Genomic DNA, 14,150 nt, shown 5'->3' on the forward strand with positions numbered 1-14,150 from the left:
CTTTAATTTATGTGACAAAATCTCTATTTATTTTACTTTATCTTACAACTACTTTACAGATGGTTCTGTTATCATGGTGAGTCCTGTTCACCCTGTGGCTGAGGGACATTCTGTCACTCTTCAGTGCAAACACAAAAGGGTCTCCCCACTCTCCAACGTGGAATTCTATAGAAATGGAGAACTGGTCCAAGATGAACCCAAAGTAGAGATGATCATAGCTGCTGTATCTAAGTCTGATGAGGGATTCTACAAATGTACATATTCTGGAGGAGAATCAACAAAGAGCTGGATGGCAGTGACATGTGAGTATACTGGAAACCATGTACAGTAGGACTACCTTTCTTTGTTTGTTTTATGTAGTACTTTTCTTTACCATAATTCTGTGCTACATGCACGCAGGCATGCAAGCATGCCCGAACGCCCGCCCGCAAGCATGCCCGAACGCCCGCCCGCCCGCACGCACGCACGCACGCACGCACGCATGCAAAATCAATCAATCAATCAATCAATCAATCAATCAATCAATCAATCAATCAATTAGGCCTACTTTTCAATACAACCAAGCTTTGTTTGTAAACTTTTACACAACAACAGACATGCCAGTGATCTCCCAGGTTTATTAACAGTAGCCTAATTCAACTGCTATCTTTTGAGGCATACACTATCCAGTTTTGCTCTTGATTTATTACAGAAGCTCCATAATTTTGTTTTGATATTTTGAAAAATATCGAGATACACATACAGCATACTCGACTACAGTACGACATAATACCATACAATAATAGCAGCACAATGGCAGGTCCATATAAGAAGGTATAGGTAACAGGTAACAGGAAACAATCCACATGACAGACCAACAAACAAGTAGTTCTCATAGGGGGACAATAAACTAATGGTAAAATGAGTTATATTAGTTACTAATATATTTATTTCAAATGCTATTTTCTTTTTCATTACCATCATAGTGTCTCACCCTTCAGTGTCGACTCCACCTTCATTGAGTGGATCTACTCCACCTTCAGTGAGTGGATCTGCTCCACCTTCAGTGAGTGGATCTGCCCCACCTTCAGTGAGTGTACCTGTGGAACAGAGTTCTCCAGTGGGGTTGATTGTAGGACTTGTTGTTGTGATTCTACTGACCATCCTGCTGATCCTGCTGTGGAGATACACAACATCTAAAGGTGAGAAACACTCAAATAAAGATATACAGCCAACACATTCACAGGACTGTCTTACAGCGTAAAACACTATCTAACATGCTTTACTCTTTTTGCCAGACCCAGGGGGTCGGCCTACAAAAGGCTTTGTCGGTCGGTCGGTCTGTCGGTCGGTCCCTCTTTTCCTCAGCAGCTCGTCAGCCAACTCAACTCAGCTGGTCCCGTACAGGTGACGGCACTCAGGCAATCAGCCAAGCAAGGGAAGGGAGGGGCAGATGAGCAGTCAGAGGCAAACACTGATTAAGTAAGTGTGCCTGCTATGCAATAGCAAAACACTTATTGTAATCCGCCATACTTATATACATACATAAGTAAGTAAGTAAGTGCCTCTATAACTCATGAACCGTTTGTCGTACAGACTCGCGGCTGGTGTCATAATTTTTTTTTTTTCTCAAAAATTTATTTTTTCTCAAAAAAAAATTTTTTCTGAAATTTTTTTTTTCTCAAAAATATTTTTTCTCAAAATTTTTTTTTCTCAATTTTTTTTTCTCAAAATTTTTTTTCTCACATTTTTTATTCTCAATTTTTTTTTTCTCAAATTTTTTTTTCTCAATTTTTTTTTCTCAAATTTTTTTTTCTCAACATTTTTTTTTCTCAACATTTTTTTCTCAAAAATGTTTTTTTTCTAAAATTTTTTTCCTCAAAATTTTTTTTTCTCAAAAAACTTTTTTCTCAAAAAACTTTTGTTTCTCAAAAAAAACTTTTGTTTCTCAAAAAAAAATTTTTTTCTCACAAAACAATTTTTTCTCAAAAAAAAAAGTTGTTAAAGTGCGACCCGTGATAACGGCCAAAAATGCGCCAAAACGCCACTAATTAGTCGAAATGGCTGTGGGTGGTGTCATATGAAGAACCATAATGTTAAAGCTTATGCAAAAAATGCTAATGTTAAAAAATGTAACGCTAATGCTAACACCAACCGCTACACAAGGTTGCACAGACTTAGCGAGCTGCAGGCACACTTAAAATTTCTTGGAAATTTTCTTTTCTAGTTTTAATTGCGGGTCTGGCAGAACCAGGTGACCTGGTCTAGTTTTATTCCAGGTCCATGTTGTGTTAGGTATGTACAGCTCTGTTTCCACTGTCATCTGTTCTTGCACTAGCGCCTCCTACAGGTTGTTCAGGGTATTTGTTCGGCAGGGAAGGATAGAGTTCCTCTGAATGTGTTTCATCCTCCTGGTGAAAATAACTGTCTGGTTAAAATAACTGTCTGGTTAAAATAACTGACTGGTTAAAATAACTGTCTGGTTAAAATAACTGTCTGGTTAAAATAACCGACTGGTTAAAATAACCGACTGGTTAAAATAACCGTCTGGTTAAAATAACCGACTGGTTAAAATAACATAGTGACTCCTTGAGTTATGGAGGAGACATGTGGTTGTCTTTCACCAGTGTCATCTGAAAATATTGGATCACCCAGATGTTTTTCTTTTCTTTTTTTAAACTTTTGCAAGATTGTGCTCATTTTGCGAGTAAGCAATGGGTCTGAGTGCATCTTCTCAACCTTAAATCTAGTAAAATATCACTTTAGCAATGGCAATTTAACAGCTGTGCTCAGCTTTGACACAGACAGCGAGCAAAAGCACTGGACTTTATTATCTGCTAGACATCAAAGCAAACTTCAATATAAGCTGTTTTAAAAACGTGCAACATATGACTTTTATTGTACAGGTCTATGCATGTAAACACATTTTTTAACATAGAGTTTTAGGAAAAGGCTTTAATGTTGTAGTGTGTGTGTGTGTGTGTGTGTGTGTGTGTGTGTGTGTGTGTGTGTGTATCTTGAAACAGATCCACCAAGTCCCAGGGAACCAATCAAAACTCAGCAGCAGACCAGAGGACCAACCAGAGAGCAAGTCCAGAAGATGGACACACCCCACTTCAGCATGGTCAGTCTTTCAACCAATCACAATCAATCATTCACAAATCAGCTGACCATTAGCCCCAAATGTTCATATTTTTGCTTTGAAAATGGTATACTTCAATCAATCAAACAATCAATCAATCAATCAATCAATCAATCAATCGACACAAGTCATTTGAAAATATATATTGTTACCCTCTCAAGCAACTGAAAAGTGTACACTAGCATCATACTAAATTATATGATACATTTTCAAAAAGGGAGCTGTGATAATTTTACTGAATTATAGAGATGAATGAGGTGGATATTATGTGAATCAGTCATTTCTGGATGTCTATGGTTCTGTATTTCAGATGAGCCTGCAGCAGAGTCCGATGATGTGACATATTCACTGATTGAACTAAAAAATATGGGCAAGGAAAAGAAGGGTGAGCAAACAAAATATATGAAATCAGTACAAACTATGCTTAATATGAAGGTTATGAAGTGCATTAGAACAGCATTCTGTTGCATTGTAATATAATGAGATGAGAGTATGAGAGTAGCCTAACACTAGCCTTGAAAAAACAGGCAGACAGATTTGTATGGTTCAAGTAATCAGATTAAGAACTACCAATGTCTGTTAACATTTTCTGTGTAACTGTTTTCCATTCACTGAATCAGCAGCTCCAGAGAAAACTGAAGACACCATTTATTCTCAGGTCAAACCTGGAACATCCCTTGGTAAGATTATTTTCTTTCTTTCTTTCTTTCTTTCTTTCGTTCTTTCTTTCTTTCTTTCTTTCTTTCTTTCTTTCTTTCTTTCTTTCTTTCTTTCTTTCTTTCTTTCTTTCATATTGAATGACAGTCAGCATTTCTGGGTTTAATGATGATGTCTGCAGAACATATAATTGAAGACAAGACAACGTGGAAGAAGCAGATTGATATTATATATATATACATAGTTGTAAATACTAATCTATGTTTGATAAGCCCAATTCTGTTCCCACAGACAGACAGACAGACAGACAGACAGACACACACACACACACACACACACACAGACGCACGCACGCACGCACGCACGCACGCACGCACGCACGCACACACACACACACACACACACACACACACACACACACACACACACACACACACACACACACACACACACACACACACACACACACACACAGGCCTATACACTCATATAATTCTCTAACTTGTGTGTTGTGTTGTAGAACCAGATGTGACCTACGTCCAGGTTAACCACCAAAACAAAGACCAGAATAAGAAAGGTAAGTGAAATGTGTATCTGCTTAATGGCAAATCACAATATGATAGCAGTTTATCCTCAATAATGCATACTTGCATTGTAATGTAATGATATGATATAGTAGCCTACCACTAGCCTTGAAAAAACAGGCAGTTGGATTTGTATTGTTTAAGTAGGCTAATCAGATTAAGGACAAACATACTGTGAATTCAAATACACTACTTATACTGTATGTCTCATAACATTTTCTGTGTAAATGTTTCCATTCACTGAATCAGCAGCTCCAGAGAAAACTGAAGACACCATTTATTCTCAGGTCAAACCTGGCACATCCCTTGGTAAGATTATTTTCTTTCTTTCTTTCTTTCTTTCTTTCTTTCTTTCTTTCTTTCTTTCTTTCTTTCTTATAGAATGACAGTCAGTTTATCTGGGTTTAAGTTTATAAAGTAATGATGATGTTTTGTTCCAGGATGATAATGAAGATGTCAGTAGAACATGGTGAAGACAAGACAACATGGAAGAAGCAGAGTTGTGTTTTTATCCACACTGATATTATGAGTCCTACACACTGGATCTCATTTAAATCAATGGAACAGTGTTAAAGACTCTGACATTTTGTCTTTCCCACACAATCATTTGAATATTTTGGATTTGGATTGTCAGCCCTACATTATGGAACAATAACCCACAATATGGATACTGCCCCGACCCATCACAACATAGAACCAGTATCTACATATATTGTTTGTGCTATTTTTTTCCATTGGATAAACACAATGATATTAGTTTGATACACTCACTCTACGGGCAGAAACTGGGCATATAATATAGAGCAGAAATGACAGCTGTATTTTAGGCCATTTTGTTCTTGTAAATGTAATGTATATATTCTTGGTACCTACTTTATGAGAGAATGGGTGGTATTGTCCAGTTTGAATATGGATGCATTTGTCAGGGTTGTTAGGAGAATGTGAGATTGATGTTATATTGTATTGTAGGGGTAGTTTTCCTCTCAATCCTTTTTGATATTGTTGATTGATCAAGTCTGGGACTGCCCCATAGGTCGAACTCCCGTTGGGTCGAACAGCGTCGGCAGGTTAGATAATCACCTGCGAGTATCGGCAGGTTAGATAATCACCCGCGCCACGGTTACTGAGGTTAGGTTTAGGGTCAGAGTTTGGTAGTCGATCCAAAGGGTGTTCGACCTAATGACATGTTACCGGTAAAGTCATGTCATCAACATGGATCTGTCCCATGCCAGCACATCCCCCTACGCCCAGGAACCAATGAGTGAGAGTTTAATTGACTTTAAATTAATTATGGTTTATTTACTGTAGATCAGCGGTGCCCACACTTTTTTGACTTGAGAGCTACTTTTAAAATGACCAGCACAACGTGCCCACCCCAAAAAATATTTACCTGAGGGGGCTTTGGAAATGCGACAATGGCATACACACACATGGAATGGAAAATGTTGGGGGGAAAAGTCTTCATCCCATTCTGTATGCAAGTGGTAGGTTTTCCTGTTCTTCTACGAAAATAAAGCATTGCCCCCCATTTTGCCTGCTTTAGAATCCATGAAGCGAGCTGGGGGGAGTGATTTTAATTATATTTCCTTAGGGGCATGTCATGTGGTCTACCCAAGCCCCCAGAACCCAGGGCTAGATTTGAAGCAACCCCGATGGTGGCCAAAGTTGGAACTGCAGCCTAAACGCGCATTTTGGCCCCGCCCCCTCCACTCCAGACAGGAGAGGAGAGCAGCGTGACGTCATTTTGGAACCACGGTGGTTCCAATTCCCCCAGAATGCACCTGGATTTAGCTACATGCTAGCACGTAGCCGTTGCTTCAAAACGCCACTGAGCACTTGCATTGAAATGATAGTGGGGGCGGGGCTCGTCCGCTCTCTATTTTATATATACTCTATGGGTCTACCTGCACAGCCTTTGTGATCTACTGGTAGATCACAATCTACTTTTTGGGCACCCCTGCTGTAGATGCTTTACTTTGTCACCTTCCCTTCTAGCATTGCAATTTATTTAGCTATGGAAATGATTTGGTTGTATCAGTTTTATTCTGCTTTTTACTATTAATAAAACAAATAAAAGATGACTCCAAGAATTAATTCTATTCTTCTCTGTAGTTGACTTGATTTAGGCTGAGGTGGTTTGTTTAATAGCAGTTTTATGCTCCAAAAGACTTGCACTCAGGAGTGGATGCATTATCTCCTGGTGGAGCTATTAAATCAGAACCAAATGTCCGTACACGCTAACATAACTAATTTATATTCATATTTTTACTTTTTATAATGAAAGTATTACGTGATGACATTATCAGCTCGCCTACTACACATCATCTATATACAATAATATAGAAAGTTAATGTCAGTGGAATCTGGATGAAACCTTGACCAAAGTAGAGGTTCAAGTATGATACATACTTCATACACATCAATCATAACATAAATGAGACAAGCAGGATCAAATAAAGTGCTTCCATCACAAAGTGAACTCCACAAACTCTAAGTGAGTGACAGCTGTTTGCAAGAAGAACAAGATGAGATGAGGGAGGAGGGCAGTGCTGGGAGTGAGAGGAGGGGCTGCTACATGTGGACAAGGTGTGTGTGCGTGCGTGCCTGCATGCGTGTCTTTTCCGCTAACCTCTGAAACAGAAAGTTCGGTGTAGTTACTTTGAAACACTAAATTATAACAATTGCAACACTGAGCATATCACTGTTAAAAAGTAAATGTTCTAATCTAAATCTATTCTACACCCGTGAGTCAACATGACCTGAAAGACCTATAAACTATCATCACATCATGACTACATGACTCCTCTAAACTTCCATCCAACCAGCGTACAATATTACTGTAGGTTTGACTTTAATCTTTCACTACATTCCAATAGTGATCATAGCAAATATTACAATTTATCAGATGGATGGAAAAACAAAAAAAAAACAGCACTGTCTTACAACATGGCTCCACAATCCTGCAACATTATCATATGTTTACCTTTACATGTATCCACATCCTACACGTAATAAACCACAACTATGTGTGTGTGTGTGTGTGTGTGTGTGTGTGTGTGTGTGTGTGTGCGTGTGCGTGTGCACGTGCACGTGCGTGTGTGCGTGCGTGTGTTTCCCACAAAGTGATTGAGTGTCACAACACTATGGTTGTTTTGACACTTCAGTCTTTTTTGCTATAATGTGTGTGCCACAGTGGGGTCCTGGGAACAACTTTGTACTTTAAATAACTGAAACGTTATAACATGATTAATGAGTCAATGATGAGCAGAATGCTGATCAATGACTATTACAAACAATGGGTCTGTAAATCATGGACAGTGGATTGAGGATTATAAAGTCTTTTAAACAAGAATAAACATTTGCTCCCCTGTCTCATCATGTAACATACAATATGTATTAGTCTGTCATATGGATATAAAGACAAGGCCTGCAATGAATGAGCATATTTTTATCTCAAAAGAGGAATTGGCAATTTACTAAAGAAGAAGTTGGACAAAAATATGCTGACCTTAACACTTTGAGTGCCAGCCCCCCCTGCCCCCCGTCCCTTACCAGTGCCACCATTAGGTCCCATTCATTTCTGCCCCAATTCCAGGGAATAAATTGGAAATGATCCGATATTCACATCGGAACAAAAATGGGAGGTTTGGTAAAAGAGGATTTTTTTTTTTACCAAAAAAATTTTGGAGTGATTTCGGTGAGCGGTTTTGGAGATAGGTGCTCGAGAGTGCGCACTGCGCAAACCAGTCAATAACCTCAGAAATCTAGATTCTGAGATATTTGAGTTCAAAGAAAAAAAACTTTAGGAAGCCATAGCAACAAATTGGTAAATGGTAACGGAACACAAGTACCCTTGACAGAAAGAATGACATGCCTACTTTCATTATGTGCAAAAAAAGTTAAAAAAATATTGTACCATCGTCTAGTTTCAAGGGGGCAAAGTGAAAAAGTATGAAATGACTCAGAAGGTAGAAATTGCCTTACATTTTGATAGAACTATGCACTGTGAATTCACTGTGTTTTTACCTGGTCTAGAAGGTCAGGAAGACAAAAAGTCAGAAAAGCGATGTCAACCTTTTATTTTATGGCAACATCGAACCCTAACCCTGGTGAGTACCTCACACATCCAGCATGAACATATTTATGTTCAACAATATTTACAAATATTTCCAAAAAAAAAGAAATCACAAATATGACTTCACAAAAATAAAATATAACTGGATAAAAGTAAAATAAAATAAATGTGCAGCAAGTAAAGAATAAATAAAATAATATAAAAGTCAGTACTGTACTGTACTGTATTCTCAAAAAAAGGCATTCAACAAGCCAACATTCAGGAGTCAAAGGCACCACAAATAAAGGTCAAAGATGGTACTGTTCACCGTGTGTGTGTGTGTGTGTGTGTGTGTGTGTGTGTGTGTGTGTGTGTGTGTGTGTGTGTGTGTGTGTGTGTGTGTGTGTGTGTGTGTACCTCAGGTGCCTCAAAATGGCCTGGTACCTGTTCCTTGCCATTGTTCTGGGAAAGTACGGCATGGCAATGTTTTTTTGACCACTGCATGGCAATCTCCGGCTTGTGAACGATAGCTGTGAGGAAGAGAAGTCCCAGAAAGTTCTTCAGCTCCCCTAGAGTGACTCTCGCTATCTCCGCCATCATACTGTCCTCTGCGTTGTCATTGGTCTGGTTGCAGATCGGGCTCCCATCCTTCCTCCATCCAGTCAGACTCCACGGGCCCTGTATATGATAGAAATAAATACAAAATACTAAATGAACGTGCTTCTGTATAATTTGTATGTTCTTTAGCAAAGGCTGTCGCACAAAAGTAGTGAAAACAGCAGATCTACAAGCGAGGCGTTGTGTGCTTGTAGATCGGCTGTTTTCACTAGTCTAAATAATTTCAAATGTATATATGTATATATACGTGGCCACTGAATTCTATAGGCTCTGCTTTGATACAAATTTGATACAGATTTGAGATCGATTTGATAGATTATTATGTCACACACACACACACACACACACACACACACACACACACACACACACACACACACACACACACTGATTGTATTACTAAACTATCTATCTAGGTATACACACACAATAAAAAACTAAACTATAAAGAAATGTATTCTTACTGGAAGAAGTTGGAGGAACTTCATACACCTACTACAAACCATGGATTGACATCTAGACCTACTGCACATACAGTATGAAACAGAGCTGATACCTTTATGTACTATGAGGAAAATAATGCTGCTATTTGTACCCTGTATATATATAAAACTAGACCAGGTCAACCTGGTTGTGCCAGACCCCGGTTCTGCCAACCCTCTGGGCCTATAAATTTAATGGTACATTTATAGGCTGTCTGTCCCTTTATAGGCTGTCTGTCCCTCCCTCATGTCATCATCATTTGTGACATTGTGATGACATGAAGGCTTTGTCTGTCGGTCTATCCCTCCCTCATGTCATCATCATGTCATCATCATGACCATCTATGGAGAAAAACCGGACAGACCGACATTTGCTTATGTAGGCCTACCCATTTCATGGGTCTGGCAATGACAATGCGACATAGCATTTTCAACTGTTTTTTGCCAGACCCATGAAATGGGTAGGCCTACATAAGCAAATGTCGGTCTGTCTGTCCTGGTTTTCTATATAAAGGGTATATATGATGATGACATGATGATGACATGCCTACAAAAGGCATGATGTCATAAATGATGATGACAGACAGGGGGTCTGGCACAACCAGGTTGACCTGGTCTAGTTTTATTGTATGTGTGATACTTGCTTTGGCAATGTAAACGTATGTTTTCTCATGCCAATAACGCTCCTTTGAATTGAATTGTATATTACCAAATGCACCCTACGTGGAAAAAAAACAATAGCAGGTCAGGCTTATTGACATCGGTTATTGATTGATTGAAGAATGTATTACAAGCTTGCATTAGAGTAGACCTACAGATTCATGGCTCATTTCCACAGGAACACACTTTATGCATTATCATACAGTGGTGTGTTCTAGACTTTTTTTGAGGGCATACGATCAGCTACTATTCGTTTGGCCAGGGCAGACGCTATAGTACATAATCCCTATCAAATACGCTACTTTGAAAGGTTCACGAGGGCAGACGCCGTTCATATTTTATTGTTCCTCCATCACGGAGGTATAGAGGCCGGCGCCTGGCGGCGCCGTGCCTGCGAGGGTGTTCCAAGTCGGGCGAGGTGTGGAGGGTAGTCCCCGGTGAGTCCCCAGAACACAGCACTGATCTCATATAACATTGAAAGACAGACAGACGTATAGAACATATTGAAACGTAAAAAGCATAGCTTTATAATGCTTACCCGGTTCGCTGATCGCAGCACACCTCAGCAGTGCGTCCTTCAGGGCAGGGGGAAACAGCACCGCAGCGACCGGGTCGTCCTCTTCGGCTAAGTCCACGCACGGCCTCATTTGGGTGTATTAGCGCCCGCTGCAACTCCGCTCTCCGGGGCCATACCTATCGGTGCAGCCGGTGGGCGCCGTAAGATGATACACTGCTCCAAACAGCCTGCCTCCGGTCCGGATCACCGCCGTAGCTCCTCCGTCCACTGTGGATGGCTGGCGACGTTCCTTGGCTCCCCCGACACAGCAGCAAAAACACAGAATTCTCTTCAAATCGCCGGCATCAGCGTTCAACGGCATCACCGTTCATCCTCACGCGTCGCCTCAGTCAAGTCCCAAACGCAGCCGCGCAGCAACAAACGAAAGTCCAACTGGTGCTTCGGGTTTTGATTATGGTCGGTGGCGGCGCTGGGCATGGTTCGGCTGCCTGCTTGGTCTCCATGTGCGGCCATGACTTGCTCTCTGATCAGCGGAGCAACGGTCCGGTAACTTTTTTACAAAATGGAGTATGGACGCCCCCAACCTACAAAGAAACTAGCCCTTCCCTTCCCCCACTCCTCCTAGGTAAAACGTCTACCTTCCGATCTCTCTCTCTATCTCTATCTCTCTAAATAATACTACATCTAATGATTTTATAACTAATTCTAGCTCATTCTCTCAATATATCTCTCTCTCCCTCTGATTGCTGTGTGTAAAAGTCACTGAACTCTGAGACCCTTGTTTCTGGGGGGAACCGGCCAATCAGCATGCTTGAATTTGTTCACATAAGCGTGTGATGTCATGCAGGGGCGTCAATTGGGTATGGCAGGGGTATGCAGCTGCCATACCTTGACAGGGGGAAATAATAAAAATGTACTTTTCATCGTGCCTGTTGCTAAGGTATGGCAACATGACTGGTGTCTTCACCAGACACCAGTCATGTTGCCATACCTTAGCTTGTTCTGAACTGACGCCACTGAATTGTCATGCATGACGACCGTCCCATCGTCCAAAAGGGCTGTATCTTGGTTACCGCATAGATCCAACACTGTACTACTGTAATATGAAAAAAAAGCATCTGGCGTCATATGACGCCAATATTATTTTCTGGCATCATTGCCAAGGTCGTGTCGGACGTCATATGACGCCCTGGCACTGAAAGTGTTAAGTGTAGCATATTTCGTAATCCCCCCCCCCCCCCCTCTCTCTCTCTCACACGCACGCACGCACGCATGCACGCACGCACACACACACACACACACACACACACACACACACACACACACACACACACACACACACACACACACACACACACACACACACACACACACACACACACACACTTCACACAGCTATATTAGTTCAGTAAAGTAAAGAAAGGTTTTTCAGTCGTTCATCCCAGGACAAGATGGGTCACATATGGCTTTGTGTTCTGCTATGTGAGTATATATTACTATAGTAACTCTAATTGAGTTTTATGTGTTAACATGTGTGGCTGTAGCTTACTTACATAAAATGTGTTGTTAAAGTTAAACTGGTGGGTTTAAATACTGTGAAACTGTGTGAAAGTAATCAACGTAGTTGGTGTTTTTTTATGTTAGATCTCAAACAATGTTTTCACTTTGCTGCACATTGGTCATTTCGACAATATTGTAGTTTATGATTATCAAGGACAACCAAAATATCACACAAACGATGATGCAACTACAGTACAAAGCCACCCTAGTGTCTGCTCCCATCTTACAACAGCATTTATTCATGGATTAATTACACATTAAAAAAGTATTATTATCTACCCACAAGTTTAAAAAAAAAAAAAAAACATTTGCTGGATATCAGTATATTATAGCAAATAGTTAATTTTTTTGCATGAATTCAACATTAACCCTAAAACTAACGTAAATGTGAATGTGAACTCTCATATTGTAAGGTTGTTAAGGTCATCATACTTTATGAAAGGTTTCTTACATCTTATTCAAGCCTCTGTCTACACACAGACTAGAAAGGGGCACTCATCATGTGTACTTCTGATGAGGAAACAATATTTAACATTGTCTTACTTGTGGCATGTTATTTAGAGACATCAGAATATGTGATTCAAATGTGGGGTATATTTTTACCATTTCTTGTAAAATAGGCCTCTCTCACAAGCCAATTAGCCAATTGGAAGTCAATTATAATCAATCATTATGGAATATGAAAAATAGGTGAAAGGTTTATTACACAACAGCCCTCTTCAAGTTTTTAGCCTCTATAACTCTTGAACTGAACTGTAGGTTGTACAATCACAATATTTCCCCCTGGAATACTTACAGTATCACAAAACTCCCCATTTGTGCCAGACTAGATGCTGTTTCCTTCAAACACAGTTTGTGCTACCACTCCTAAAACTAATCTCTTCCTTTTTCCACACCTTTAGTTTGACAGTACAACCTGTGGTTCAAGAGAATTGTAGGCCAAAATAGGAAGGGGCCTGTTATAGTGACTGACTATTATTAGTGAATAGAGGGTGTTAAATTAAAATGCTGATTTGCTCAGCTTATGCATCGATATAGCAATGCTGTCTTTTTTAATCAAGTAGGCCTATCACTAGCCATTATATAACTTAGCACATGCTTATTTGTTCTTAATTGACTTCAGTCAAGCTGCTGTGTTGCTGCAGTACATGGCGATGGTGGTGACATAGGAATAATTAAAATGCTGATATTAATGCGTATTGCGTAGTTTGATATTGTTGCATCAAATGTTTTTCAGTGCTGAGCAACTTCCTCTCATATGGACACAGTCAAGGCAGTGATCGAGTTATTCCCACAGAGCTATGGGAGCCCTATTCTGGCGGCGCCGAAGGCGCCGCCAGAATAGGGCTCCCTTCGGCGGCGGCGAAAAAAAATCGGCGGGTAATTGCGGATATAAAGTCGCCTAAAACGGGTACTTTCCTATATTAAATCATATTAAATCGGGTATTTCGCGGATATAAAGTTGGCTAAAACGGGTATTTCCTATATTAAATCATATTTTTCCTTTCACAATATTAATTCGGGCTTCACATTGGCTATGTTGACAACTCCAGGCAGTCTTTTCTGTTCATATTAACTCACCATTATTGCTCAGCCTCCAGTTCCCAATTCCTCCATCTGATGATCTGAGCTCTGAGCCATCCAGCCAAAAGTTCCCGTTCTGGTAGCATAAAGTCGGCTAAAATGGGTATTTTTCTTTCTCAAAACAAGGCGGGTCGGGTTCATATTTATTTACTAAAAAAAACATTGTCACGGGCACAGGCACACTAAGGCTACAGTCTTGCTAAGACAGCGTTGTTTTGTTTGGTTGTTTTGTCTTTTGTTGCTGTCCGGCGTGTCCGCCTTCCTTTGCCGTCCGGGCCGTGGCTAGAAGTGCAAAGACTCAATGCTGTGGTTC

At 40.2% G+C, this 14,150-nt stretch overlaps 1 protein-coding gene across 1 annotated transcript in view; it reads left to right on the top strand.

Moving 5' to 3' along the window:
* LOC308296268 (uncharacterized protein) overlaps nt 1-14,150 on the top strand; it is a gene marked incomplete at its 5' end in the record, with an annotated part of 284,682 nt that overhangs the window by 18,390 nt on the left and 252,142 nt on the right. Inside the window, one exon of the mRNA XM_080739478.1 lies at nt 3,432-3,506. Coding sequence (XP_080595604.1) covers nt 3,432-3,506 — 75 coding nt within the window. The remainder of the gene's footprint in view (nt 1-3,431; nt 3,507-14,150) is intronic.

The sequence above is a fragment of the Nannobrachium achirus genome, assembly GCF_963921795.1.
Source record: "Nannobrachium achirus genome assembly, chromosome: 2".
Lineage (NCBI taxonomy): Eukaryota > Metazoa > Chordata > Actinopteri > Myctophiformes > Myctophidae > Nannobrachium > Nannobrachium achirus.